Genomic DNA, 24,407 nt, shown 5'->3' with positions numbered 1-24,407 from the left:
GATCAATGAATCTTTGTGATTCCGTGTACGAATCACAGCCGTACATCAATCTTCTGTTTATAAATAAGCACCGAACAGTACAATTGAAATAAATAAATAATTTAAAAAAAAACCTAACTTCTAATATTTTATATTAAAATAATCTTTTTTTTTTTTTTTGGTGCTAATTATTTGGTGATTAACGACTTAAATTGAATAAACATTTATTATTAAAACAATGTAACACCCAAAACCCACTGCTAACAGATAGTGTCAGCTTTAGCTCGTTACTTATCTCGTCAGTCTCATGATTTGAAAAGGTGTTCGTTCGAGGTTTTCACACACTTATAAGAAATGTTTCACTCCCCTCTCGCTTTCACATCCCACAAGCTTAGATTCCAAGTGGTATAAAAGGTGTACTAGCATCAAGGACGCTAGCCCCTAAGGGAGTGAATTGTGAGATTCCACGTTAGCAGGAGATAGGAGTTATAAGCGTATGGAAACCTTTCTTTAACAGATACGTTTTAAAACTGCGAGCCAAAGTAGACGATATCTGTTAGCGATGGGCATGGGCTGTTACATCAAATCTAATTAGATTTGTTCTACGGGCATCTTCCTCCGTACCCAGCATTTTGAAATAACGCTTGCTTTACTTCTTCCGTGCTCATACGACGTCTTTGCTCCTCTCCCTATTTGATCACACGTAAATACACGTAAATACAATCCCTTCAGAAAGAATCATAAAATTAAAAAAAAAAAAAATGATATGAACATGCCTCAGAACAAGAAGCTTGGATGGCGAAGTCATTGAAGCAGCTAATGACACAGTGCTGAATATCAAGCCCCAACGCTTCGAGGGTTTGGACAGTGGACAGCAACAGCCCTGGCTTGGCCGCACAGCAAATCTCTATCCCAGTCTCCCCCGCTCGCCTCTCCACATTAAACTGCAAAATTTCAAAACCCTAATTAAAAACCTAAACCACAATTAATAATTACAATGAACCTAATTAATCGCGCATTACCTTAGCCGAATTTCTCACCAAATATTCATTCCTTTTTAAATCTCTCAAAATCCCCAACTTATTCGGATCATTCCCCGCTTCAATTTCCCTCTGCAAATTCTTGATTTTCTCCACCAGTTCCTTCACGTACTCAATCGCGTCCGCGAGAATCGCAGTTCGATCCATCTAAATTACAATTTTAATTTAATTTTTAAGTAATTATTAACATTAAATTAATAATAATAACAAATAAATAAACCTTGCTGATTTTGGGGACAATGGATCGGAGCATGGAGAGGCGATCATTGAGGCGCTTCCTCCGCCGTCTCTCCGCCATGAGATTCTTCGACGGCTGCCCCTGAAGCTTCTTCCGATTGGAATTCACGATTTTTGGCCCAAAATCGCCGGCGTTGGGAACGATTTCTTCAGGAGATTGAACAGCTTCCACTTTACAATTGGCCTGAACTTCAAGATTATGAATTTCATCCTCCAGAATTCCAAGCTCCTCCTCTTCCATATTCATAATCGGATATTCCCCATTATAAACCTCAAAACTCATCGAATCGCCGGTACTCGCCGCCGCCGTGAACTGATCGGCGGGAAAAGAATACTGACCTTGGCCATTAAGAAAGTAACTAAGGTTCAGCTCATCCATTGGCATAGAATCAGAGCAATCAAAATTCCAGGCATTAATGTCCGTGGGCATTGCAAATTCCCAATTGATTTCTCTTTTGAAAGCTAAGAGTTCTTCAAACAAGTAGTGTTCATTGAGCTCCATTTTTGTGTCTGTTCACTCAGTTGATAAAAGGTTGGAGAATATATAGAGGCAAATCAATGATTTTGACCAAATACTTGGTGGCAGAAGACCGTGTCAGAATTTGTATGGCCACAAAACGGGAGAGTAAGAAATGATATTAAATGAACAGTAATGAAGATGGGGCGCGGCGGGGGGTGGGGGCCTCATTGGCTCATACCATCCACATCCAGATGCCTCCAAATGTTTCTTTACTGCCACTCCCCCATTTTTTCAAAAATATTCAAATAGAGTTGGTGGGCCGTTTTTTTCTACACTTTTCTTACTACTTATGTCCTTATGACACCCTTCCATTAATTATCTCTAACCTTAGATCTAGATCGAGTTGAATGTCTAATATATATAAAAATAGTGTGTTAATTGGGAGACGTGAGAGTAGGTATAAGATGGATTATGAACGAGTTATAACTGTTGGATGATGGAAGTCCCACATCGACTAATTTAGGGAATGATCATGAGTTTATAAGTGAGAAATACTAACTCCATTGGTCTGAGGCCTTTTGGGAAAGCCCAAAGCAAATCCAAAGCCATGAGAGCTTATGCTCAAAGTAGACAATATCATATCATTGTGGAGAGTCGTGTTCGTCTTACATGGTATCAGAGCAAGCCCCTCCGATTGGGCTTTCTCTTACTTCCTTTATAAGGAATGTTTCGTTTCTCTCTCTAACTTGGGATCTCACACTTATTGTGAGTAGAAATGTCTATGGAGCGGAGTAGATAATTAATATTCATATTAATAAAAAATTAATTTTCAAATATAACTTCGAGTAAATATCTAAAAGTTATAATAAATCGATAATATTTTATAAATAAAAAATATATATTATACCTAAAATTATTATATTTTAGAGATTTATTGAAACCTATAAATTATAAACAAGATAGTTTTACTCAAACAATTATTTTTTACATTAATTATCACCTCAAATGTCGATAATTTAATTTAAAATTTTATATAAATTTTAAATAACAATTTAGTATAATTAATAGTAGAAATATTAGTTATTTGGTTAATTGAATGGAAAATTAAAAGTTAAAATTTATAAGAAAAAAAAGAAAAAGTGGGGCCATAATATCTACCAATACTTCTCAAACTTCTAGCAAAAAGCCAAACTAATCATAACGCGGTTTCAAATTTTAATTACTCATGGCTGCAAGCTGGTTATCGTCTCGTGAATTAAATGGATGCCATCCACGTTTTTTTTTTTAAATAAAAAATTCAATTAATGTCCTAACCTTCTTATTACTTATTATAATTATTATTAACTTTTATTTTTAACCTTGTCATGAGTTAATATTCGAAGAAATTCATTTTTTTAATATATATTTTATAACAAGTTAAAACTCCATGTTACATCATATCCTAAAAAGTTGCCACGTGTTAAAATTAATGATTTCAAGGCAGTAATAAAAACATGCCAAATTCAATTTTTTAAGTTCTAATTAATAAATAATAAATTTTAATTTCTAATTCTGGTAAAAAAAATAATAATAATAATGAAAAATAGGGTTCCCCGGTTTGGTTCAACTGCGAGCAATTAAAAAAATGGCGGTCTGACTAAACCCATTAATTAAACCATAGGCCTTACACGTCGACCAATACACTTGAGATCCAGCCAAAATTCTTCGATCTAATTCCCTATTTATTTTATTCCTTCAATGTTTTATTTAATTAATATCTTATAGTTAAGTTCATTTTGTCAAATTCATAATAATAATATATACTGCATTGAAACTTGAACCTAACACGCATGGAGAGATATCTTGTAATCTATAACCAAAAATCTTTCTTTAAATTATTTAATATAGTTTGATCGACAAATTTAAATATTAATACTAATATATACACATATAACATGGCCATGGATTAACGAGTATATTAAATTATTTTCCAATTTTATTATATATGTTTATCCCATTATTATCGTTATAAATTAACGATGCATATTTATATTTTTTTTTTAATAAATTTGAATGATTATTGGAATATTATTCTCAATAATTCATGAGAAATTATGAAATTATTATTATAATTTCTCTAATATCATTAAACTATTTAAAATAAATATAAAAATATATTATTTTATTAAAAAAATTGCATGAACTATTGTCACTAAGACGTTTGTTTAATTTACAAGAATCTCTTCGAAACGAGACGAGTAATCTTTATTCCAATAAATAATATTTTCATTAGTTAAATCGAGAATTACCTTCCTTGTTTTCTTTCCGCTTCCCACCCCAATCCGCACTTATTACACGAATATATCTATATAAATAAATAAAAAAAATATATATATATAAAATAAACAAGTTAATAAAATATTTTTTTTATTATGATTTATTATGATATTTAATATTTTTAATAAAAGTTAGGTAAGAAAAATGCAATTTATCATTAAAATGGTTTGAAATGAATATTTAAAAAATATAATAAAAAGGAATTTGTTCAATCATTACTAATAAAAGATAGAAATAGAATGGAATACGTATTTTCATAAATATCTAAAAAATATAAATTAATTAAATATTAAAAATATAATAAAATATACTATAATGAAGTAATATAAGAAAGGACGGAAGTGGAAGGGAAGCAGAAGACTTGCAGGAGGGGAGAGAGAGGGACACGTCACGGACGGCGGTGGGAGAGAAAACCGTGGTTGTTTCATTTTCCCACCACCCGACACAGAGCTGTTTAATTCCCTTGTCTGTCCCACGGGAAAAACAGCTACCACAGCACACAATATCGAAACAAGAGGTTTCTGGTAATTCCGCCCAACTTCCCAAACCGCCATTTTCTCTCTCTATCTCTACATTTTCGTCTGTTAGCGCCTTTGTCTCTTTCCCTCCATCCTCACGACGACTTCCGCCGCTAACCTCCAACCTCAGCGCTACAGTACCCCAACCAACCCTCACTCCTTTTATTTTTTCTTTTTTTTTTTCTTTAATTCATTTTTTTAGGTTAGTTCTGGGATGCTGCCCGTGAATAAATTGAATAATGCTCCTCCTCCCTCCTCCCTCCTCCCTGTCACGTGCTTTTTAAATTTTGTATTAAAAAAAAAAAAAAAAAAAAAAAAAACTTAGCTCTGTCTCTTCCATGGCCATGGCTTTGGTTTACGGAGTCACAGTCACAGACTCAATAAGGATTTCATGAATTATGTGGAAAACACATCCATCCGTGACTTACATAATTACTTTCCTTTTATTAATATTAATTTTCTCTTTTTAAGGATTTTAAAACATTTTTTAACAGAAAAAAAATGTTTTGTTCTCCTCTTTGACCGACATAACTCTTACAAATGATGCTTCGAGTACGTCCCAATCATTATACTTTTAATCGAAAAATCCTTTCTCAAGAGTAGAACACCTATCTGAAGTCGATGGGCATCGAGGTAAGCTTTTCTTCTCTCTTTTAGTTATCTGCCATTTTTTTTTTACGTGGATCTGCCATTCTGTCTTTCCAGTAGTATACTTCTTGCCAATGTTCGATATTTTTTTTAGTCACATTCTCATGTTGGGTTAGTTACCTCTATGAGTTATTTTAAAAGGGTTTGTGAGTGAGACTCGTTTTCTTCCTCATTTTATTCCGTAGAAAAGCGAAAGTTCCCTCTCGAACAGATAGGAATGAAACATTTTTTACAAAAGGTGTGAGAATCTTTCTCTAGCAAATACCAGCTACATGTAGGCTTGAGCTGTAACATTATCGCTTTATTTATATCAAAATTATATGAATAATTATTATATATATATATATATATATATATATACTGAAGGTGCATTTAAGACATGAAAATGTCTGTTACAAATTAAATAAATTGAAATTAATAAAATTTCCATTTGATTAAGAAAAAGAAACCTGCGGCAGTATATACGATTACGTACCAACACAACAAGAATATCAGATACTATAATTAGGGTTGTTTGGCGACTGGCGTAAGGTAGACTCAGTTTTAAAGATAACTCAAGTCTGTCTCGTACCAGTTTGTTTGGATACTGGCATAAGCAATTCAGCAAAACTAAGTCAATTTTGTCTTATTCCAATTTCCAACCACTAAATCTGGTCTTCAAATTTGTATGCCAGCTAATCCACAACAACAGGTCAATTCATATAAAGTCAATTTATTTATATACTATTGCTTACTAATTTAAATTCTATTTAAAAAATAGAACCCCAATAAATCATTTATTTAATTAATAATTATAATACATTTTAAATCCATACAAATTGTCTACAAAAAATACGCATTTTATTTTAATTTATTTTAACTACATATATAATGTTTGGCAACAAATTATCTATCTTTAATGCATAAATAATTATGGTTTTTTCTTTATTCATTTATATAATTCAAATCATTAATAAAACTATATTTATGGATAATATTTTATTATTATTCGAGATCGAAAGAAGGCCATGTAATGTAATTTAGTCTTAAAAACCAACAAAATTGCAGACTAATTGCAATTTAATTTAGGGACGATTTGTCCAAAATCTTATGGAAATGTCTCGTGTGACCCAAATAATAATATGAGATCTGAGCTTTCAACTCGTTCTAATTTTTTAATGAGAGATTTTTTTTTAATTAATTTATTGAACTGAAATATTTTTATTATGTTATTCAACTTGATCTAAAATACCATAATATGAAATCAATTTAGATACGGAGATTTTGGAGTGGATAGCTTATGCAACTTTATTTTAATTTTTGCGTGTTATTTATTATTATTATTATTATTTAATTAGTTAAATAATATATAATCATGGAGGCTAAAATAATAATTAAATATTCTTAATAATTAGCAAAAATGACAGTCTGATTTGAATCAAAATTAATATTACTTTTTAAAATTTTTTAATTTAAAAGCAAAAATAAATTATAATAATAAAATGTGAAATTAGATAATTCTGATTTTGTCTTTAAAAAGATGTAAAATGAAAAATAATGGATGTTTAATCAATGGAATTTTAAATTATATAAAATAAAAAACACAAATATGAAATACCTCGTATTTTTCAAAATATAATCCAATTTTCCAAAAATGTCCTCGAGAGAAAGATGTCGGCCCAATAACTCCTAAACCGAAAATAGTGGCCCATTTATTTGGACACTTCCGAAGCTTAAATAGCCCATATGCTTAATGGGCCTTATTTAGAGAAAAGCCCAAAATGTCAAATGGCGGAACAGGTGTCAACACCACAGCGATTCACAGTCTTTCATTCTCATGTTCGAATTTTCGCTCGTAAACCTTGAGAGGGAGGACGAAAATGGCTTCCGAACAGCAATCGACGGAGAGGCGTGAGCCAGTGGTCATCCACTACCAACAAACTACTCCGGCGAGTTTGGTGAAGACGATTGGCTCGTGGCGCGCGGTGTAATGTTGACCAATGGTTCAATGTCCGCCTTGTCTCATGGGCCGATCAGAGCAGCAGCAACTAATGCCATGGCGTCCGTTTGTTAAATTCCATAACTCCGAGAAATTTATGCAAATTCAAATGCTATATTTAGAACTTCTTGCGTTTCGGTTTCATTGGAAGGGCTCAATCCGCGCGCTCTTGTCCGCGTGCGACCTTTAAGGACTCTGTTTCGGTTGCCTTTGTAACAGCGACGAACATTATTATATTTCCTCATTGTTAATTCTGTTTCTCGTTTTTTTAGAATTGTGTCGAAGATATTTGCTACCGCTACACGGCTCTCTTCGCCTTCTCCTCCTCCTCTGAGAGCCTCGTCGCGTCCTTCTTCTTCCTCTGTTATTTGCACTTTTCCCGCTTTTCTGGTAGATCAACTCACTTTCACGCCATGGCGTATCTTCATCGATTATTTCGGTTGTTTTTTTTTTTTTTTGATCGGATGTACTAGTTTTTATATGATGGGGTTTGATTTATCGAGAGAAACGTGTTTGATGGTTCTCGAAATGGATCATTGCGATTGTGTTAAATTCCTTATTGTCATCTGTCTGGCAGATCATGATTTTTTTGTTTTGGCGAACGAGGCCTTGAACGAACAGTATTTTGCTTTGCTTAATTGGCTTGTCTTATTAGCTTCTTCTATTGTTTTTCGTTTTCAACCATGGCGATCCCTTTGTTTTTTTTGTTTTTTTTTTTGTCAAAAGCTGCCTTGTTTTCACTTGCTTGATCGCAATTATTCTGATCTCCAGATATGGACGCTTCAGCGGGTCGAAGTTTGTATCCTTCTCACCGTACTAAAACTATTCATCTGGTATGTAACAAAATATTTTCTCTTCTGGTACTCATCATTCGGTCTGCATTTAAGTTCAATGGTTATTGTTATTATTTTTCATTAGTTTCAATCTACTGTTTGTATATGCAAGAATTCAAGCCCTATCAAAATTAAATTTACAGGTGAGGCATACCCAGGGATTTCATAATGTGGCAGGGGACATGAACGAATATCCATCTCTTGATTACTTTGATGCTCAAGTTACCTCTTTAGGATGGAAACAGGTAAGCCCTTAATCTGTTATCACGATTGACCAGCATTCTAAAAAGATTACATATTGGCTAATTTCGTTGTTTATCATCTTGAATAAAAATGAAACTACAAATTGTTCTCTGAAGTCCAACGAACTGACGAATAATGAGTTTTTTTTCCTGGGAATTGAAGCAGGTTTGCAGTCTGCGGAAATATGTACAATCATGTGGTCTTTCTAAGAGAATTGAGTTGGTCATCACATCCCCCTTGTTCAGGTATCCCATCTTCAAGATGATTATGCGTTTTTCAGAAACTGGTTTAGAGATAAGTTATGGGGGTAAGCTTTTTATTTGTTAACTTGAACTCTCAGAAGATGGTGCGGAAGCTCATGAGATATAGTTGATAATCATGTCCAAAATGTATGAGCCAAAGCATAACAAGCTTTTGCCAATCTGAAATAAGGCAAATTGGGATTGATACATTTTTTGAGTTTGTTGGAAATTGATATATCAAAAGATTCCCGTCCTTTGAGTTCTTGTATTGAACGCATGATAATTTACTTAGATCTTTTCCATCGAACTATAAATCTATATTTACATCATGATAATTTAGGACTGCTTTTATTTATTTATTATTCTTACTTTTTATGTGTGTTTCCTGAGAGATTGTGTCAAAATATTTTTCCCCTCCTAAATTACAAGTTGTCAACTAGCATGAATCTTTGGTAAATTTTATAAATTTTTTCTTTATGCTTATTTCTCACTCTGGATGATTGAGCTTGTGTCTTTACTATGCAGAGGGCATTTTCATCTTTTAATTTCTCTCTCTCTCTCTCTCTCTCTCTCTATCCAAATGCTAAAATTTCAAGTTTTGCCTCATGATACTCATTGATCTGTCATGGTTGCTCGTAGGACTATGCAAACAGCGGTTGGAGCATTTGGTGGTGACGTTTGCCCGGATGGCATAAATGTTCCTCCATTGATGGTGGCGAATGCAGGAAATAGCAACTGCCCTGCAATTTCAAGTTTGAATTGCCCGCCATTTTTGGCAGTTGAGCTTTGTCGGGAACACTTGGTATATTTTACAAATTCAAATCCAACTTCTCAAAATTTTACATGCAAACATTAAATTTTACTGGGGATTTAAACATTTCCTTTGACAAGGAGTAACTCTGATTTTTGCCTCGTAGCTGATTCTCATATAATTATGCTCTTTAAATTCTCTCACGTTATATATTAATTAGAGAAGGACGTAAGTTGACAACAAAGTTGAAATGTAACCAATGGTGAGATAATGATTATTTTCCCTTACATGCAAATATTTAATTGGATTTCTTTTGCATTTTTCTTGGCGTGTTATTTTTCAGCTTTGAGAATACTTTACTCTTAGTTCTCATTTGATTGGATTGGAGCACCTTTTTGTTTTGGGTTGATTTCTTTTTTTTTTGTTTTTGTTTTTTTGGATGCCCTTGTTTCTGAATCAATGAAAACTTGATGTTTTTTTCATAAAGAAAAAATTAATCAAATCATTATATCTTTTGTGCAGGGAGTTAACCCATGTGACAAGAGGCGAAGTATTGGGGGATGTCGGTCTCTTTTCCCTGCAATTGATTTTTCAATGGCAAGTTGCATTTGTTTTGTCCATGTTGCTGGATTATGTTGCTTTTCTCTGTGACTATTTTTCATCTCTATTTTTAGAATTCAACTTATTTTTATTAAAGAAAACATTGCTTTACTTTTTCTAGATTGAACACGATGAAGATATCCTGTGGAATTCAGACATCAGAGAAACCAACGATGAAGTTGCAGATAGGGGACTTAAATTTCTTAAATGGTAAATGTCTACTTCACTTATCTCTATGTTCTTTTTGTTTCTAGTTTTCGTTGCCCATCAGATGTCTGTGTCGTTAGCTCTGTTTGCAAATTATTCTCTTGGAGACAAAGATACTCGGGAATTAGGATAACCAATTAGGCCACTTGTTTTTGTTATGTGATTTTGTGCAATTCTTTTGGAACTATTCTCAACATGTCTGGGTCGTCCATTGCTCTCCCACAATGATCCGACCTGTTTTTTATCTCATGGTTGAGGGCCATTCTTTTAAAAGGGAGAATAAGCTTCTTTGGATGAACTTCATAAAAGCTTTCTGCTGGAGTGCTTGCCAGGCAAGACAGGAATCGTTGAAATTGTTTAAGGGAATAAAAAAAAAAAGCTTCTTTGGATGAACTTGATAAGGCTTTTATGTAGCTCCAAAGATTACACTTTTTCTCAAGTGTTAAAGTATTGATATAATTAAATTTTTCGTGATCTATTAGCTTAAATTGTTGGCTTTAGTGGTAATTTAGCATGATGCTTTTGTGTTTCAACCCTATGTCATTTTTCCAATAATATTGATTCCCATTTATTGGTCTTTACAAATTTTCAAGCCTACAAATAAGGGGAGCGTTAAAGCACTACAAGTAATGTTGACAATGAGACACTTTTTCAGATGTTGGTGATATTTCCCCATTCCAGTCAGTTTTGTATATTTTTCCTTCTGAATAAAATAAAAGATAGAAAACACTAACTGAATACGACTTCTTTATCGACTCTCTTGTTTTCCTTTTCTATTTTAGTGGTATGAATATTTCTTCAAATTCACACAATAATGTTGATAATAGGTCGATAGACATGTTCTATTAGTCAAGAATATCACAATATCCTTTTTTTTTTTTTTTTTTTTTTTTTTTTTTTTTTCCATTCTTCAAATTATGGTTTAAAAGTTCAATTTTTTTTTTCTTTGGATATTTTGAGCTTCTTGAATCTTTTATATAAAGTGCACGTCTGTCAATATGTAGTAGTAGTAGTAGATTGATTCGTTACATTTCCTTAATTATGAGACTTCTGGTCCATGGTCTGTATGAACTCATGTTTCTGGCTTGAATCGAAAAATTTGATACTCCTCCTGGCAGATACTAGGGATGTAATAGAGTAATAATGTTACAGCTGATAATTTTGTTAGTTATCCAGGGGGAATATCTTATCCCATTTGCTGGTTACTATATGAGGTTCCTGTTGTATCCAGGGGGAAGCCATGAGAATTGGAATGACCATAACAGGTTCTCTTCTGCGGTCAAGAGGTTGACCATGTTATCGTAATCTTCAAATTTTGGATTCCTTTGACATGAATAAACTAGTGCAATATCGTTTTCCAGTAGGGAAATTATTTGGATGTTAATGCTTTCCATTTGATAAACGTTGATGTGGCGCTTGTTGCAGCTTCCTATAGGTTCTTGCTGCTTGAATTTATTGTTCTTGCATATCATAATATGACAGCGTCTTCATTTCTTTATCTTTTGGTTTTCTACTCCGATCACCAGGCTTTGGACCCGGAAGGAGAAGGAGATTGCAATTGTCAGCCACTGTGGATTCTTATTTCATGTGTTGAGTGTGTTTGGGAACGACTGTCATCGTTCTATAGAGGATGAAATCTGCAAACAGTAAGCATTACTCTGATTAGGTCCAACATTGTTTATTGATGTTAAATGGGGATTTTAGAGGAGTATATATTGGCACACCATAACGATAGGATTCGTGTTCGTGCTGTTTAACGTGTACTACATTTGATATTAACGATCGAAATTCGATTTTGTTGTTCTCATTTGAAGCAGACTCACTTTTTTATGCAGGTTTGCCAACTGTGAGCTTCGTTCGTTTGTTCTTGTTGATTGGAGGTAAGGGTAAGCACATTCCTCAAATACGTCTTTCCCTGGTTCAGGTATTCATGCGTCTAGACTCCATCAATTTGGTACATCATTTGCAGCATGATCGGGTCAGAATCCTCACCGAGGACAACAACGACGAGGAGGACGACAACGAGGACGATGACGACGACGACGACGACGACGGCCAATTGCCCGAGACGATTACCTACGAAAGGAATCGATCTTCCCAGTGATGTTGCAGCCGAAAAACAGCATCCAGGAAGGGAGTTACAGATGAAGATGTGGGTGGAGGAAGATACTACATGGCACCATATTGAGAAACAAAGATTTCTAATTATTTTCTTCGTTTCCTCCCTGGGAGCTTTGATACTCCGACAGTGTTTCTCATGATTCAATATTGTTTTCATGAATTTTCTACCCAAATTCATTTTTGGGAGAAATATTTTATCTACAGGGCTTGTTATTAAGGCCTCCTCTTTCTGCAACTCAACTGGATTTGGAGGTGGAGGCAAAATGTTTGTCTGTATCTCATCCATCAGCTGCCTGCTTTGCAGCCAACTTTTAACACCAATTTGATATGACAATATGATGATCGCTCTCTCTTCACTATCATTTCTGTCTTCCAATCCCCCTTCTCTGTGCCCCCCCCATTCATTTATCCTTCTTCACCCATGCATTTAAAACTAAAACCCATTTTTAGCATGGGTTTTCAATCCGTCTAGTACGCATGAACTTATTACACGTAAAATTGAACTTATTAGACCGATAAATTTAAGAAGCTTAGGGAGTCGACCAAATGGTCTTCCCCCGGTCGAACCGTTGAGTGTTGTCTAGTTTGAAAACTTCTCTTACTTGGAACTTTAATTTTTCTAAGGACAATTTTGTTTGGTCTTTTATTTACGGGATACATATTCAGTTTTTTTGTTTTCATCATATATATGGTGTCGATGAACATAACCTTTCAGTTTTTTTTGTTTTCGTAATATACTATATATGGTGTCATTTTGCATAACCTCAACTTCTATTGGCGAATCCACCCGACCCCTTGTTAAGGATCATTGAAAGGAGTAGTCACACGTTGACTAAGAAAAGAAAGAATCACTAGACAACATTTATTTGGGCGGGCCGGTTGGGCAATTTATTGAAAAGCCCAAAAATATGAAGATCCCATTTACAATCTTCTCCTATGTTCGAATATTCGCATATGGAGACGCGTGAGAGAGAAGACGACGAAAATGGATTCCAAAAAATCAATCGGAGGGGCGTCAGCTACTGGCCCACTACCGACAACTGCTCCGGCAAGTTTGGTTAATGGGATTGGCTCGTAGCGCGCTGTGGAACGTAAACCAATGGTTCAATATCCTCCTCTTCACATGGAACGATCAGAGGTGCAGTAGCAGCAACCAATGCCATGGCGCCCGTTCGCCAAGTTCCAAAGCTCTCAGAAATTTATGCGAATTCCAATGCCAATTTTAGAACCTCTCTCGTTTCGGTTCCATTGGGACGGCTCAATCCACGCGCTCCTGTTGGTGCGCGGCCTTTAACAACTCTGTTTCGGTTGCCTCTGTAATGGCGATGAATATTATTATATACCCTCATTGTTTATTCTGTTTCTCGCTTTTTAGAAACGTGTCAAATCAATTTGCTTCTGCAACACGACTCTTTTCGCCTCCTCCTCCTCCTCCTCCTTTGAGTGCAGCCTCGTCGCGACCTTCTTCCTCTGTTGTTTGTTCTTTTTCCCGCTTTTCAGGTAGATCAATCAATCCACGCTTTCTGCTTGAAGTTTCTTCATCGATTATTTCGGGTTGCTGATCCGATGTACTATTTTTTATATGTTGTGATTTGGTTTATCGAGACTAAAATGTGTTTGATAGTTCTGGAAATGGATGCTTGCCGATTATTTTGGGATTCTGTGTATTAAGCAATTAGTTGTCGTTCTGGTTGATTATGAACAGTATTTTTCTTTGCTTAATTGGATCGTCTTATTAGCTTCTGCAAGTGCTTTTCGTTTTCGATCGTGGAAAATCCTTGTTTTCACTTGTTTACTTGCAATTATTCTGATCTACAGAAATGGACGCTTCAGGGGGGATAAGTTTGTATCCATCTCACCGTACTAAAACTATTCATCTGGTTTGTAACGAAATACTCTCTTTGGCTCTCTTCTTTCGATGTCCATTTAAGTTCAATGGTTATGATCATTGTTATTTATTAGTTTGAATCTATTGTTTCTATTCACCAAGCATTTGAACCTTATTATAATTAAATTTACAGGTGAGGCATGCCCAGGGATTTCATAATGTGGCAGGAGAGAAGGACGCGAACGAATATCTATCTTTTGATTACTTTGATGCTCAACTTACATCTCTTGGATGGAAACAGGTAAGCCCTTGTTGATCTGTACTATTTTTTTTTTCCAGAATCTCTATAACTATTCCAACTTCGAATGTGAACCTACGTTTGAGAATTGAACCTTTACACGTAGGGAATTTCAGTTATGAATTTGAGTGTGGTGATGAAATTTTACTCTGTTATCATATGACTGATTCAACATTCTAAAAGTTACAAATGGCTAATTTCATTGTTTATAATCTTGAGCAAACATGAAACTGGAATTTGTTTTCTGAAGTCCAATGAACTGATAGATAATGTGTTTATATTTTTTACTGGGAATTGAAACAGGTTGCCAATCTGCGGAAACATGTACAATCATGTGGACTTGATAAGAGAATTGAGTTAGTCATTGTGTCCCCCTTGTTCAGGTATCTCATCTTAGAAATGGATATTATTTTTAAGAAACAGGTTTAGTTATAAGTGGCGGGGTGGATGAACCTTTCCTACATGTAAAAATTTTGAACTAAGGATTGGGATTTCTGGAGTTTGAGTTTCTTCATGGGAACCGTCTCACTGAAAAATGATGCGGAACTCGAACTGAATCGTATCCAAAATATATGAGCAAAGGCATAACAAGCCTTTGCCAATCTTAAATGATGCAAATTGGGATTGGTACCATGCCTGGCCCATTTATGAGTTTGTTGGATATCATTATGTCCAAAGATTGTTTTCCCTTTAGTTCTTGTTTTGAACCTCAGATAATTTACTCAGGTCTTGTCCGTTGTAGTTCAGCTATAAGGCAAGTTCAGTTTCTCTTTGAAGTGTTTTGAATATTTGTTTAAATATGTAGGGCGGATTTTTGAACGATTTTGTGCAATTTGACAGATTGTGTTTCAATATTTTGCCCTCTTAAATTCCAAGTTGTCAACTAGCATGAATCTTTTTGTACCCAAATGCTAGAATTTCATGTTTTGCCCCCTAATAATCAAACATCTGTTATTGTTGCATGTAGGACTATCCAAACCGCGGTTGGAGCATTTGGTGGTGAAGGTTACTCGGATGGTATAAATGTTCCTCCGTTAATGGTATCAAATGCAGGAGATTGCAACCGCCCTGCAATTTCAAGTTTGAATTGCCCGCCATTTTTGGCAGTAGAGCTTTGTCGGGAACATTTGGTATATTCTATAAATTCAAGTCCGACTTCTCAATAAAGTTTTCTTTATCTTCATTATGAATGATAGTTTGCAGACTTCTTTGCTGTAATGAAACATGGATTTGTATTTTAAATGTTCACGAGTTCTATGGTGTTTCCTTTCTATTGCAAATGTCAAATGTTGGTGGGAAGTAACCTGTTGCATTCATATTGAGTGAAACTTCTTGGATTTTATGTTTGTCTTTAACTGTATAAATTCTTCCATATGGGCAACAATTAGAGAAAAGGACGATAGCTAAAGAATGAACTTCAAGAATTCTCTCGAATTATTTTTCTCTACATGCAAATATCAAATTTTAGTTTTATGTCATTTGTTCGGCTGATTTTTATGAATGCCTTTTATATTCTTTTGTTTATCAATGAAAGAATGATGTTTTTTCATAATAAAATAAAATAAATATAACAAATCATTGTATTCATTGGTACAGGGTGTTCACCCATGTGACAAGAGGCGAAGCATTAAAGAGTATCGGTCTCTTTTCCCTGCGATTGATTTTTCAATGGCAAGTTGCATTGTTTTGTCCGTATTGTTGGATTATGTTGCAATTCTTGTTTTTCTTTTGCAATCTACTCTTAGAATTTAACTGATTTTTATTAAAGAAAACCTTGCTACTTTTTCTAGATTGAACATGATGAAGATAAACTGTGGAGCCCAGACATTAGAGAGACCAACGATGAAGTGGCAGATAGGGGATTGAAGTTTCTTAAATGGTAAATGTCTACTTCATTTATCTCTATGTTCTTTTGGTTCTTTGTTTTCTCTTCTATCAAATGTCTGTGCGATAGCTCTTTGAAAATTCATCTCTTGAAGACGAGGATACTTTGAAATTAAGATACCAATTATTGAAAAAATAAAGTTGCCCGGGTTTCTCGACCTGGAATCCTGCACATCACATTCATGATACTACATTCAACTGTGTCCCGGAGACATGGTTGAAGCACGACCAATGTGCTTCTTTCATGACATGCTCTGGTCCCGGGTGTCTTCCAGTGGTCTCCTAGCGTTAGAAGAAGTCGTGTCCGTCTTGGACATCTACAATGTCCTCCCACACTTTTTTTTAATTTTATTTTCAATATAGGACAATGTGAAAGGAAAGTAGAAGACATGATAACTGAAAACAACTTTTTCATCGTCTCTATCTTTTTCTTTTCTATTTCAGTGGTCTTGCATGCAATATCTGTGAGAAAAGTGATTATTCGTTTAGGTAATTTAGCATTGATAGCTCCATTTCTGTATCTTTTGGTTTTCTTCTCCTACCAGGCTCTGGACCCGGAAGGAGAAGGAGATTGCCGTTGTCAGCCACAGTGGATTCTTATTTCATTCATTGAGTGCATTTGGAAATGACTGCCGTCCACTTGTAAAGGACGAAATCTGCAAACAGTAAGCATTACTCTGATTCGTATAAATGGAGATTTTAGAGGAGTATTGCCCATACCTTCATAGTGATAGGATTCGTATTGTTTTGTTCTACTGAATCTGATACTAACGCTTGAAATTTCATCTTTTTGTTGTTCTCATCGAATACTTCACTTTTTTATGCAGTTTTGCCAATTGTGAGCTTCGTTCCTTTGTTCTAGTTGATAGGAGGTAAGCACATTCCTCAATACAAAATTTAAACAGAATTATCCGTACTTTTTACCCATAAAATTACTCGTGTTTAATCGAACTTTAAATTTTCAATTTTGTAGTCAAATGATATGTTCAATAGTATCTGACAGACGGTCATTTTTAATGTCTAATATCACATTTGATTTTCTAAACGTTTTTTTTTTTTTTTTAATGTGAGAGCCCTATTAGATATAAAATTGGAACTTTAGGAATCGACTCAGAAATTTACAAGACATTTTTTATAGTTTAGGGAATTGTGGTCCTGACATGAAATTCTGGATCTGCCCCTGCTTTTGTACCTCTTTCTTTCGCTCAAGTATTCATATTGGAATTCATGGATTCTCTGGTAGAGGGGAGTCGAGGTTGAATTCTTTGGTGGGCTGACTCCATTGTTTTTTGTTCATCATTTGCAGCATGATTGGGTCAGAATCCTCAATGACCAATTTCCCCGGCGGCTTACCGAAAGGGCTCGATCTTCCCAGTGATGTTGCAGCTGAAATGCAACCGGAGAAGAAGGGAGTTCCCAATGAAGATGTGGCTTGAAAATATAGTACTTAACATCATTTTGAGAAGAAACAAAGACACTTCTATTTTAATTCAATTTTCACGAGTCTCTTACCCTCTTCATTTAGGACAATTATTCTCTACAGGGATTGTCAAAGAAAAGGCCTCTTTCTGCACTGGATTCAGAGGTACTTATTTTTATCCGTATCTCATCCATCATTATGTTATGCACAATAATTAACTTTCTCAAATAAATTATGAGTCCATTATACATAATTAAACTTGTAGTCATAATTACCCTAATGATTTAGCAGAGGAAATCATGAATCTCTGGAAAGTGGAGTCTGGCTGGTATATATTTTTAAATGAATTTATAGTCTGGTGAGGCATTAATGTCTCTTCAATTATTACCTTCACTCATTTCTGTCTTTTTTTTTTTTTTTTCAATAAACTAACCCATTTAATGCTTCCATGTTTAAATATTTTAAACCCCTATTTGCTCTCGATCTACTAGCCTATTCTTCTCACCTCTCACTATGCCACCCAGTAGTTGGGACTGAAACTGATTCCGCATCTAGCCCTCCCCATATCTATTGAAATTTAGAAGTAGGACGAGTGTCTAAAGCCTGGGTTATCTCTCTCTAAATCAGCTTATTCATACCCTGCCAACCTTCGTAACCAAAGCGTCACGACAACATCCAAAAGTCACTTCCTTGCTTTTAATAAAGCGGAACAGGGCCAATTTCTCGTACTTGCTCTGTGTGCTCCCCTTTGGTCGAGTGCTATTTATTTTTTAATGAATTTTTTTTTTTCTTTTGGCAAGTTTATAAGTTAAAATAATATTATGGAAATAAAATAAAAACGTGTGTCACGACCTAGGGACGCAACACTACATATTAAATCATTTTATTGTCACAACTCCTGGAATTCTGCATTTTTTTTTTAATTATAAAAATCTACATCTTTAACAGCTAAATATCCCCCTATCCAACTAAAAAACTAAGATAAGATGAGATATTTTGAATATCTCAACTTAGAATACAAATATTTATTAAATTAATGGTCACATCATGGAGTAGTTGAAATTTATCCAAAACAGTTGTATTTGGAAAGACACGCGTCCATTAATGGGCCTAGACAGATAATTGGGCCGACTGGAGAAAGCCCAAAAGCATAATCAGGTTACACGTGTCCAACAACTCTCGACACGCTTAGTCCAGTGAATGGCCGCAATTGCATGTAAGCCGACATGTCGGTGACGGTAACTGACAATTTAACGGTTCAATGTGCTTCCAGACGTGGCCGTAGCGTACGTTACGGTTCAGGACTTTCCTCTGATTCTCTCTCTCTCTCCAGAAAAAAACAAAGAGAACATTTCTGCTGATTGGAACGACAGCTTTTTGGCAATGGGCTGAATTTGATGAAAATAATTTAAAAACTCATATAAACTGAATTTGATGAAAATAATATTAGTTTAGTATATTTATTAATATTTAAAAGTAATGAAATATGTAGATATTTATTAAAAAAATTAATTACATTTTTTAAAATATTAATAAAAGAGTAAATTTAAAATGATTATTGAGCATTTATTGCGATGGCTCAAACCGCGCGCTTTTGAATTTACCGCACTGCCTCTGTTCTTAAATATTATAAATGTACATGCTATTCGCGATGTTCTCCAACCAGATCAACGCTCCGTACCAATTATTGTCGCGCCAATTCTCCCGGTTCCCTCCGTCTTCGAGCTGCATCGCTGTGTTCTTCCTTCACCGTTCTCTCATCTTCCTGCTCTCTTCAGGTGGAATTTGGTTACGTACTCTTTCTGTTTTATTTCTTACATTTTTGTTCCTTCAAGAACTTTGACGGCTTTGTTCTTTTGCTATATGATGTCGCCATTGAATGAGGAGTTTTTTTATTTTTAATTTCTAGAGAGACTGTAAAATGTGGTTGATTCCGGTGGATATGGAATGGCTGTGATTATTGACGTGGATTTCTTGTTTTCGGAGTTTCTTTGTTAATTGTTATTTGTTGTCGGTTTTGACCGATTTTGATTTCGTATTTCTGAAGCATGATGCCTCGAATTAGTTTATATTTTACTCTGCGTATGAGAATTGCACTATTTATTTCGGCTCTTTGCTTTGTCTTCTCGACTTCCAAGGCTTTTCCCCTCCTTACTTCTGAGATGTTGTTGTTTGATTGTCTGTGCTCTCTGTTTTGTTGATTTGTAGATATATGGAGTCTGCAGGAGGTCTCAGTTTGTATCCGTTGCACCGTTGTAAGACTATTCATCTGGTTTGTGACGAATTTTTTTCTCTCTTGCACTCTTCTTGAAGTCAGCGATTTATTTTTCTTGGATTTGGATCTGTTGCTTGTTCATATCGTTGAGTTCGTAGCTGTCTGTTTCCATTTTTCAAGCATTTGAAACTTTGTACTAATTTTACAGGTGAGACATGCCCAGGCAGTTCATAATGTTGCGATGGAAAAGGATCGCAGTTTACTTCAGTCTTATGATTACTTTGATGCTCAACTTTCCGATTTAGGATGGCTACAGGTATATGCCACAATCCCTACTATTATTTATACTCCCCCTACGTATGAGCCTACATACTGAAATAGAACATTTACATAGGGAAGAACAGTTATTAATTCATCATAAGATGATCGAATCGTACTCCTCTTATCAAGATAGATACAACGTTCTTAAAAGATTCGTATGGCTAGTTTAATCATTCATCATCTTCATAAAACATGTAGCAACAATTTGTTCTAAGATCCGAAAATAATATATTCCCTGGATTTTGGAACAGGTTGACAATCTGGGCAAGCATGTGCAATCATGTGGAATTTCTAAGACAATTGAGTTAGTCATCGTCTCCCCCTTGTTAAGGTATCTCATCGGTTCAAGCCAACATAACTTTCCTTGATAAAAAAAAAGTATTTGCTTATCCTGAAAATTAAGATTACTATAAGAACTTGTATTCTCATGCTTATGTATTATAATTTGCCCGTCAAATTCTATGATGCCCCCCTTCTAAGATAAGAAATCCACTTTTTTTTTTTTTTTTTTTTTTAATTTTAATTTTATTTTTTAGATTCAACGGAATCAACATAAGTTGTGAAATAAGGATATAGAATTGAACCACTATGCATAAGATAATTAACATTACATTTATGAATTGATATAATATCTCAATACCACTTAGCATGCTTTAATGGCGTTAAAAGAGAGTAGGACTGAAAATCTGCATATTTCTTTTTTTTTTTTTCAGAAAATTGAATGACCTAGACAGGCGTAGACTAGAATTAAGACACAAAATTCAAGCTCGTGCATTTCCTTTATGACACAAAATTTTGATCCGTCCTGTCCATGCCTTGCATTAATCAATTTTTTAACTAATGATTTTTAATATATTTCAAGCAAAAAGGTAATTAGGAACTGAAATTAACCATTTAGTAGCAATAAATGCAAGGAGTTCACTTCTTTAACCTCCTCGTTTTAATAACAAGGGTAAGATGATAAACGTTAATTTGTAGCCTTAGTAACTTTAGTTTCTGTCCCATTGAGATGTTTGAATTGTAAACCAAATGGGTGCATTGCATCATGATGATATTGAAGCGTATTAAAAAAATTTGAGGATTGAGCTACGATAATTTGCTTTCTGGAAGAAACTTTAGTATAACATAACTTGATTCTTTTTGTCCAGATGCAGGAGTTTATTTTTTCCCCAAACTAATCAAACATTTCTCGTTTCAACCATCAATGGTTGCACTGTAGGACTATGCAAACAGCAGTTGGAGCCTTTGGTGGAGATGAGTACAAAGATGGTACGAATGTTCCTCCATTAATGGTTGCAAATGCAGGGGGCAGCAACCATCCTGCAATATCAAGTCTAAACTGCCCACCATTTTTAGCAGTAGAGCTTTGTAGGGAACGTTTGGTATGTTTCATAAATTGAACTCAAAATCAAGGTTTCGTTTCGATATTTCAACTTTTCTTCTGCATCGGAATACTTGGTATTATAATTCTCCTCTTGCCTCTTGAATTCTCACGTAGAGATGTTTATTAGGGAAGAGTATATATAGAACCTGAACAATGAACTTGCAATGTTTTCTAGAATTATTAATAATAGATTTACTTGTCTTTCCATGCGATACTTCTAGCCTTTGAAGCCGATACATATCTTAGTCTCTGTGAATTTTCAATATAGTTGGGTTTCGAAAGAAATTCTCAATATGTTTGCATTAATTATACACGAGGATATAAGCTGGTCAAGTTCTTGGCTTAGCTTGCAATGAATTAAACAACTAAAAGGTTAGATTTTGCCCATGTTTTTCAGATTTTCTGATGACGAATAATCATATTCAATGTACAGGGTGTTAATCCATGTGATAAGAGGAGAAGCATCAGCGAATATCGGTCTCTTTTTCCTGCAATTGACTTTTCAATAGTAAGTTAAATTATTGTTCATATTTCTGGATTATGTTGCTTTTGTTCGTATTTTTCAACTCTTTTTACTTCGTCTAATTTGTTTGCATAAATCCTTTCTTCATCTACTCTAGATTGAACATGATGATGATATCCTATGGACACCAGACACTAGGGAGTCGAATGACCAGATTGTAGAAAGGGGACTGAAGTTTCTGGATTGGTAAATTCCCACTTTATTTATCTCTGTGTTCTTCAGTTCTGATCACTACGAAATGTCAAGACGTTTGAGTATATATTTTTTAAAATCTTACTCTACTAGATTAAGAAACCAAGTATGCAAACAAAGCTCATTTGTCCTGTTTTCTTAGCTTTTTTTTGCATGTCAGTATTACTTGGTTGTCTCTTGCAGTTAAGGAGTTCGACTGTGTTGTCTCTGCCTTTTGTTTAGGAGGAGAAATGTTGCTTCCAGCCAGTAAGTTGAGAAATAAGCTAAGAAATAATAAGTTAAGAAATAGTCTCGAGGATATTATTCGGTAGCCACTTTATGACCTTCGTTAATGCCTTTGAAAGCTGACATGTATTCATTACAGTTATATATAGGTTGTCATAAGCTGAATTTTCTAAAAAAAATTACGACCTTTTCTATGCATTATCTCTGAGAAAACAAAGATTCTGCATTTGTAGCCCTGTCTTCTGTGTGTTGTCACTCACAGCTCCTGACTTTTTATGCCTTTTGGTTTTTTATCCCTGGCCAGGCTGTGGACTCGGAAGGAGACAGAGATTGCAATTGTCACCCACAGTGCATTCTTATTTGAGCTCCTGAAATGTTTTGGAAATGACTGCCATCCATCTATTAAGAGCGAAATCAGCAAATTGTAAGCATTACATTGATCAGAATGACAATTTTTTAAAAAATTGAGTATCGAACTACATCCGTTTGCACCAATATAAAAACGTAAACACTTGGACAACTTGAGCCCCGCTTAATTGAGAGGGACACTTTTTGTGAGATCCCACATCAGTTGGAGAGGAGAACGAAACATTCTTTATAAAGGTGTAGAAACCTCTCCCAAGTAAATACATTTTAAAAACCTTGAGGGGAAACTCGAAAAGAAAAACCCAAAGAAGACCATGTCTGCTAACTGTGGGTTTGGGCTAACTTGACGTAGTGTCTTGAACTTGCTTCCAGTTTTAACTCATGAAATTCACACCAATTTGCAGTTTTACAAACTGTGAGCTTCGATCCATGGTTCTTGTTGACAAGAGGTATGCACCCTTCTTTTTCAGCTCTCTCTTCATCACCTCTTTGCACGGTATAGTAGTTCTATTTGGAGCATGGGATTTCATATCAGTACTTATCCAATCAGAACCCTTATTTGCAGTATGAAGGGATCAGATCCCTCGAGGACCAATTACCCTGGCAAAATTCCTCAAGGCCTTGATCTTCCCAGTGACGCTGCCACTGAGAAGCATCCAGAGAAAGGAGCTACAGGTAACGCTGTAGCTTGAAATAGATACGCCGTTCATTTTCTCTTCATGGGAACACCAATTCAATCCTATCAGCAAGGTTCTTAGTTCATTCCATTTTTGGGGGCTTTTTTACTCCAATGAAAGTCTTCAAAATTCAGTTAGGCATGAATTAGGTCAGTTCAAGCCTGCAATATGGCAATGGTGGAGCTGTCTCCTCAGATCCAAGGTACATGCTTCTGTCCATATTTCAGTAGTTGTGGGTATCTATCTGTACTCTTAATTTGATTTACAGTTAATAAAATTTACGCCTTCCATATGCAAAACTTTCTATTTTGATTCGAGCATGTCGAAGACTTCATATTGGTCAATTCTCAGGCAAACTTAATCTTGTCGTGTGTTAGCATGTCACTGTTAAAAATCACGGACCTCCACAATGGTATGATATTGTCCACTTTGAGCATAAGCTCTCATGACTTTGCTTTGAGCTTCCTCAAAAGACCTCATACCAATGGAGATAGTAGGACACTAGGCTTCGAAGGGGGTGGATTGTGATGTCCCACATTTCCGGGTGTGGAAACCTTCTCCTAGAAGACGTGTTTTAAAGTTTTGAGGGGAAGCCCGAAAGAAAAAGCCCAAAGAGAACAATATCTGCTAGCGATGGATCTGGGTCGTTACAGTTACTAACACAAGATCTATCTTAATGACCTTCCCAAAAGTTGGTGTATTTTCTAAAATTTAACCCATTAATAATTGGTGCCTCAAACTTTGAAATTTATTCTAATTGCCATTGCCATCGTTGTCTGCACACCAAACAACGAAAATGATGTCTGAAAATGAAACAATTCCACATCAACACAGGCGTAGATAACGTCCCAATTCTCGCTCTTAAGACAAACAAAACAGGTCGTAGTGAATTTTAATACCA

General features: G+C 35.0%; 4 protein-coding genes across 9 annotated transcripts; 3 read left to right on the top strand and 1 right to left on the bottom strand.

Annotated features, from left to right (window-relative positions):
* Nucleotides 1–178: 178 nt before the first annotated feature.
* LOC111797342 (transcription factor bHLH93) lies at nucleotides 179–1,790 on the bottom strand. Its single transcript, XM_087124552.1, has 4 exons — nucleotides 1,240–1,790; nucleotides 1,002–1,166; nucleotides 752–923; nucleotides 179–664 (listed from the first exon to the last, which is right to left on the bottom strand). Coding segments are annotated over exons 1-4 (858 nt in total). The 5' UTR covers nucleotides 1,759–1,790; the 3' UTR covers nucleotides 179–662.
* A 5,282-nt stretch (nucleotides 1,791–7,072) lies between these two features.
* LOC111797058 (phosphoglycerate mutase-like protein 1) lies at nucleotides 7,073–12,535 on the top strand. Of its 4 annotated transcripts, none has more exons than XM_087124436.1 (10): nucleotides 7,073–7,566; nucleotides 7,948–8,009; nucleotides 8,153–8,254; nucleotides 8,418–8,497; nucleotides 9,134–9,296; nucleotides 9,768–9,842; nucleotides 9,967–10,055; nucleotides 11,579–11,698; nucleotides 11,888–11,932; nucleotides 12,022–12,535. In XM_087124436.1, exons 2-10 carry the CDS (start codon nucleotides 7,950–7,952, stop codon nucleotides 12,311–12,313), a joined length of 1,026 nt encoding a protein of 341 aa, XP_086980562.1. In that variant the 5' UTR covers nucleotides 7,073–7,566; nucleotides 7,948–7,949; the 3' UTR covers nucleotides 12,314–12,535. The 4 variants fall into 4 exon arrangements, with proteins under 4 accessions (XP_086980562.1, XP_086980560.1, XP_086980561.1 ...); XM_087124434.1 differs by having other exon boundaries at nucleotides 11,870–11,932; XM_087124435.1 differs by having other exon boundaries at nucleotides 8,415–8,497.
* A 603-nt stretch (nucleotides 12,536–13,138) lies between these two features.
* On the top strand, nucleotides 13,139–17,861 carry LOC111797057 (phosphoglycerate mutase-like protein 1). Its single transcript, XM_087124432.1, has 10 exons — nucleotides 13,139–13,673; nucleotides 13,992–14,053; nucleotides 14,195–14,302; nucleotides 14,603–14,682; nucleotides 15,267–15,429; nucleotides 15,896–15,970; nucleotides 16,090–16,178; nucleotides 16,729–16,848; nucleotides 17,011–17,055; nucleotides 17,490–17,861. The coding sequence occupies exons 1-10, from the start codon at nucleotides 13,493–13,495 to the stop codon at nucleotides 17,617–17,619; spliced, it is 1,053 nt and encodes a 350-aa protein (XP_086980558.1). The 5' UTR covers nucleotides 13,139–13,492; the 3' UTR covers nucleotides 17,620–17,861.
* Nucleotides 17,862–19,221: 1,360 nt separating this feature from the next.
* LOC147792168 (phosphoglycerate mutase-like protein) lies at nucleotides 19,222–23,805 on the top strand. 3 transcript variants are annotated; one of them, XM_087124429.1, is made up of 10 exons: nucleotides 19,222–19,381; nucleotides 19,812–19,875; nucleotides 20,027–20,134; nucleotides 20,391–20,470; nucleotides 21,359–21,521; nucleotides 21,957–22,031; nucleotides 22,144–22,232; nucleotides 22,768–22,887; nucleotides 23,234–23,278; nucleotides 23,395–23,805. In XM_087124429.1, the coding sequence occupies exons 2-10, from the start codon at nucleotides 19,816–19,818 to the stop codon at nucleotides 23,519–23,521; spliced, it is 867 nt and encodes a 288-aa protein (XP_086980555.1). In that variant the 5' UTR covers nucleotides 19,222–19,381; nucleotides 19,812–19,815; the 3' UTR covers nucleotides 23,522–23,805. The 3 variants fall into 3 exon arrangements, with proteins under 3 accessions (XP_086980555.1, XP_086980557.1, XP_086980556.1); XM_087124431.1 differs by having other exon boundaries at nucleotides 19,262–19,391; nucleotides 19,812–19,858; XM_087124430.1 differs by having other exon boundaries at nucleotides 19,296–19,381; nucleotides 19,812–19,858.
* The last annotated feature ends 602 nt before the right edge of the window (nucleotides 23,806–24,407 follow it).

The sequence above is a fragment of the Cucurbita pepo genome, chromosome 6, assembly GCF_057944985.1.
Source record: "Cucurbita pepo subsp. pepo isolate OVF chromosome 6, ASM5794498v1, whole genome shotgun sequence".
Classification (NCBI taxonomy): domain Eukaryota; kingdom Viridiplantae; phylum Streptophyta; class Magnoliopsida; order Cucurbitales; family Cucurbitaceae; genus Cucurbita; species Cucurbita pepo.
Note: the sequence above shows the minus strand (reverse complement) of the source record. Positions and strands in the feature narration are given on the sequence as shown.

What these genes read in the sequence shown, in the direction of transcription:
- LOC111797342 (XM_087124552.1), bottom strand. Translation starts at nt 1,758, where the DNA reads ATGGAGCTCAATGAACACTACTTGTTTGAAGAACTCTTAGCTTTCAAA. An exon ending in TTGTCCCCAAAATCAGCAAG is followed by an intron (nt 1,167 to 1,239) that starts GTTTATTTATTT and finishes ATTGTAATTTAG; the next exon opens with ATGGATCGAACTGCGATTCT. An exon ending in TGGTGAGAAATTCGGCTAAG is followed by an intron (nt 924 to 1,001) that starts GTAATGCGCGAT and finishes GAAATTTTGCAG; the next exon opens with TTTAATGTGGAGAGGCGAGC.
- LOC111797058 (XM_087124433.1), top strand. Translation starts at nt 7,950, where the DNA reads ATGGACGCTTCAGCGGGTCGAAGTTTGTATCCTTCTCACCGTACTAAA. An exon ending in CCTCTTTAGGATGGAAACAG is followed by an intron (nt 8,255 to 8,414) that starts GTAAGCCCTTAA and finishes TGGGAATTGAAG; the next exon opens with CAGGTTTGCAGTCTGCGGAA. An exon ending in CTGCAATTGATTTTTCAATG is followed by an intron (nt 9,843 to 9,966) that starts GCAAGTTGCATT and finishes TACTTTTTCTAG; the next exon opens with ATTGAACACGATGAAGATAT.
- LOC111797057 (XM_087124432.1), top strand. Translation starts at nt 13,493, where the DNA reads ATGGCGATGAATATTATTATATACCCTCATTGTTTATTCTGTTTCTCG. An exon ending in AGCTTTGTCGGGAACATTTG is followed by an intron (nt 15,430 to 15,895) that starts GTATATTCTATA and finishes TCATTGGTACAG; the next exon opens with GGTGTTCACCCATGTGACAA. An exon ending in AAGGACGAAATCTGCAAACA is followed by an intron (nt 16,849 to 17,010) that starts GTAAGCATTACT and finishes TTTTTTATGCAG; the next exon opens with TTTTGCCAATTGTGAGCTTC.
- LOC147792168 (XM_087124429.1), top strand. Translation starts at nt 19,816, where the DNA reads ATGGAGTCTGCAGGAGGTCTCAGTTTGTATCCGTTGCACCGTTGTAAG. An exon ending in ATCGTCTCCCCCTTGTTAAG is followed by an intron (nt 20,471 to 21,358) that starts GTATCTCATCGG and finishes GTTGCACTGTAG; the next exon opens with GACTATGCAAACAGCAGTTG. An exon ending in AAGAGCGAAATCAGCAAATT is followed by an intron (nt 22,888 to 23,233) that starts GTAAGCATTACA and finishes ACCAATTTGCAG; the next exon opens with TTTTACAAACTGTGAGCTTC.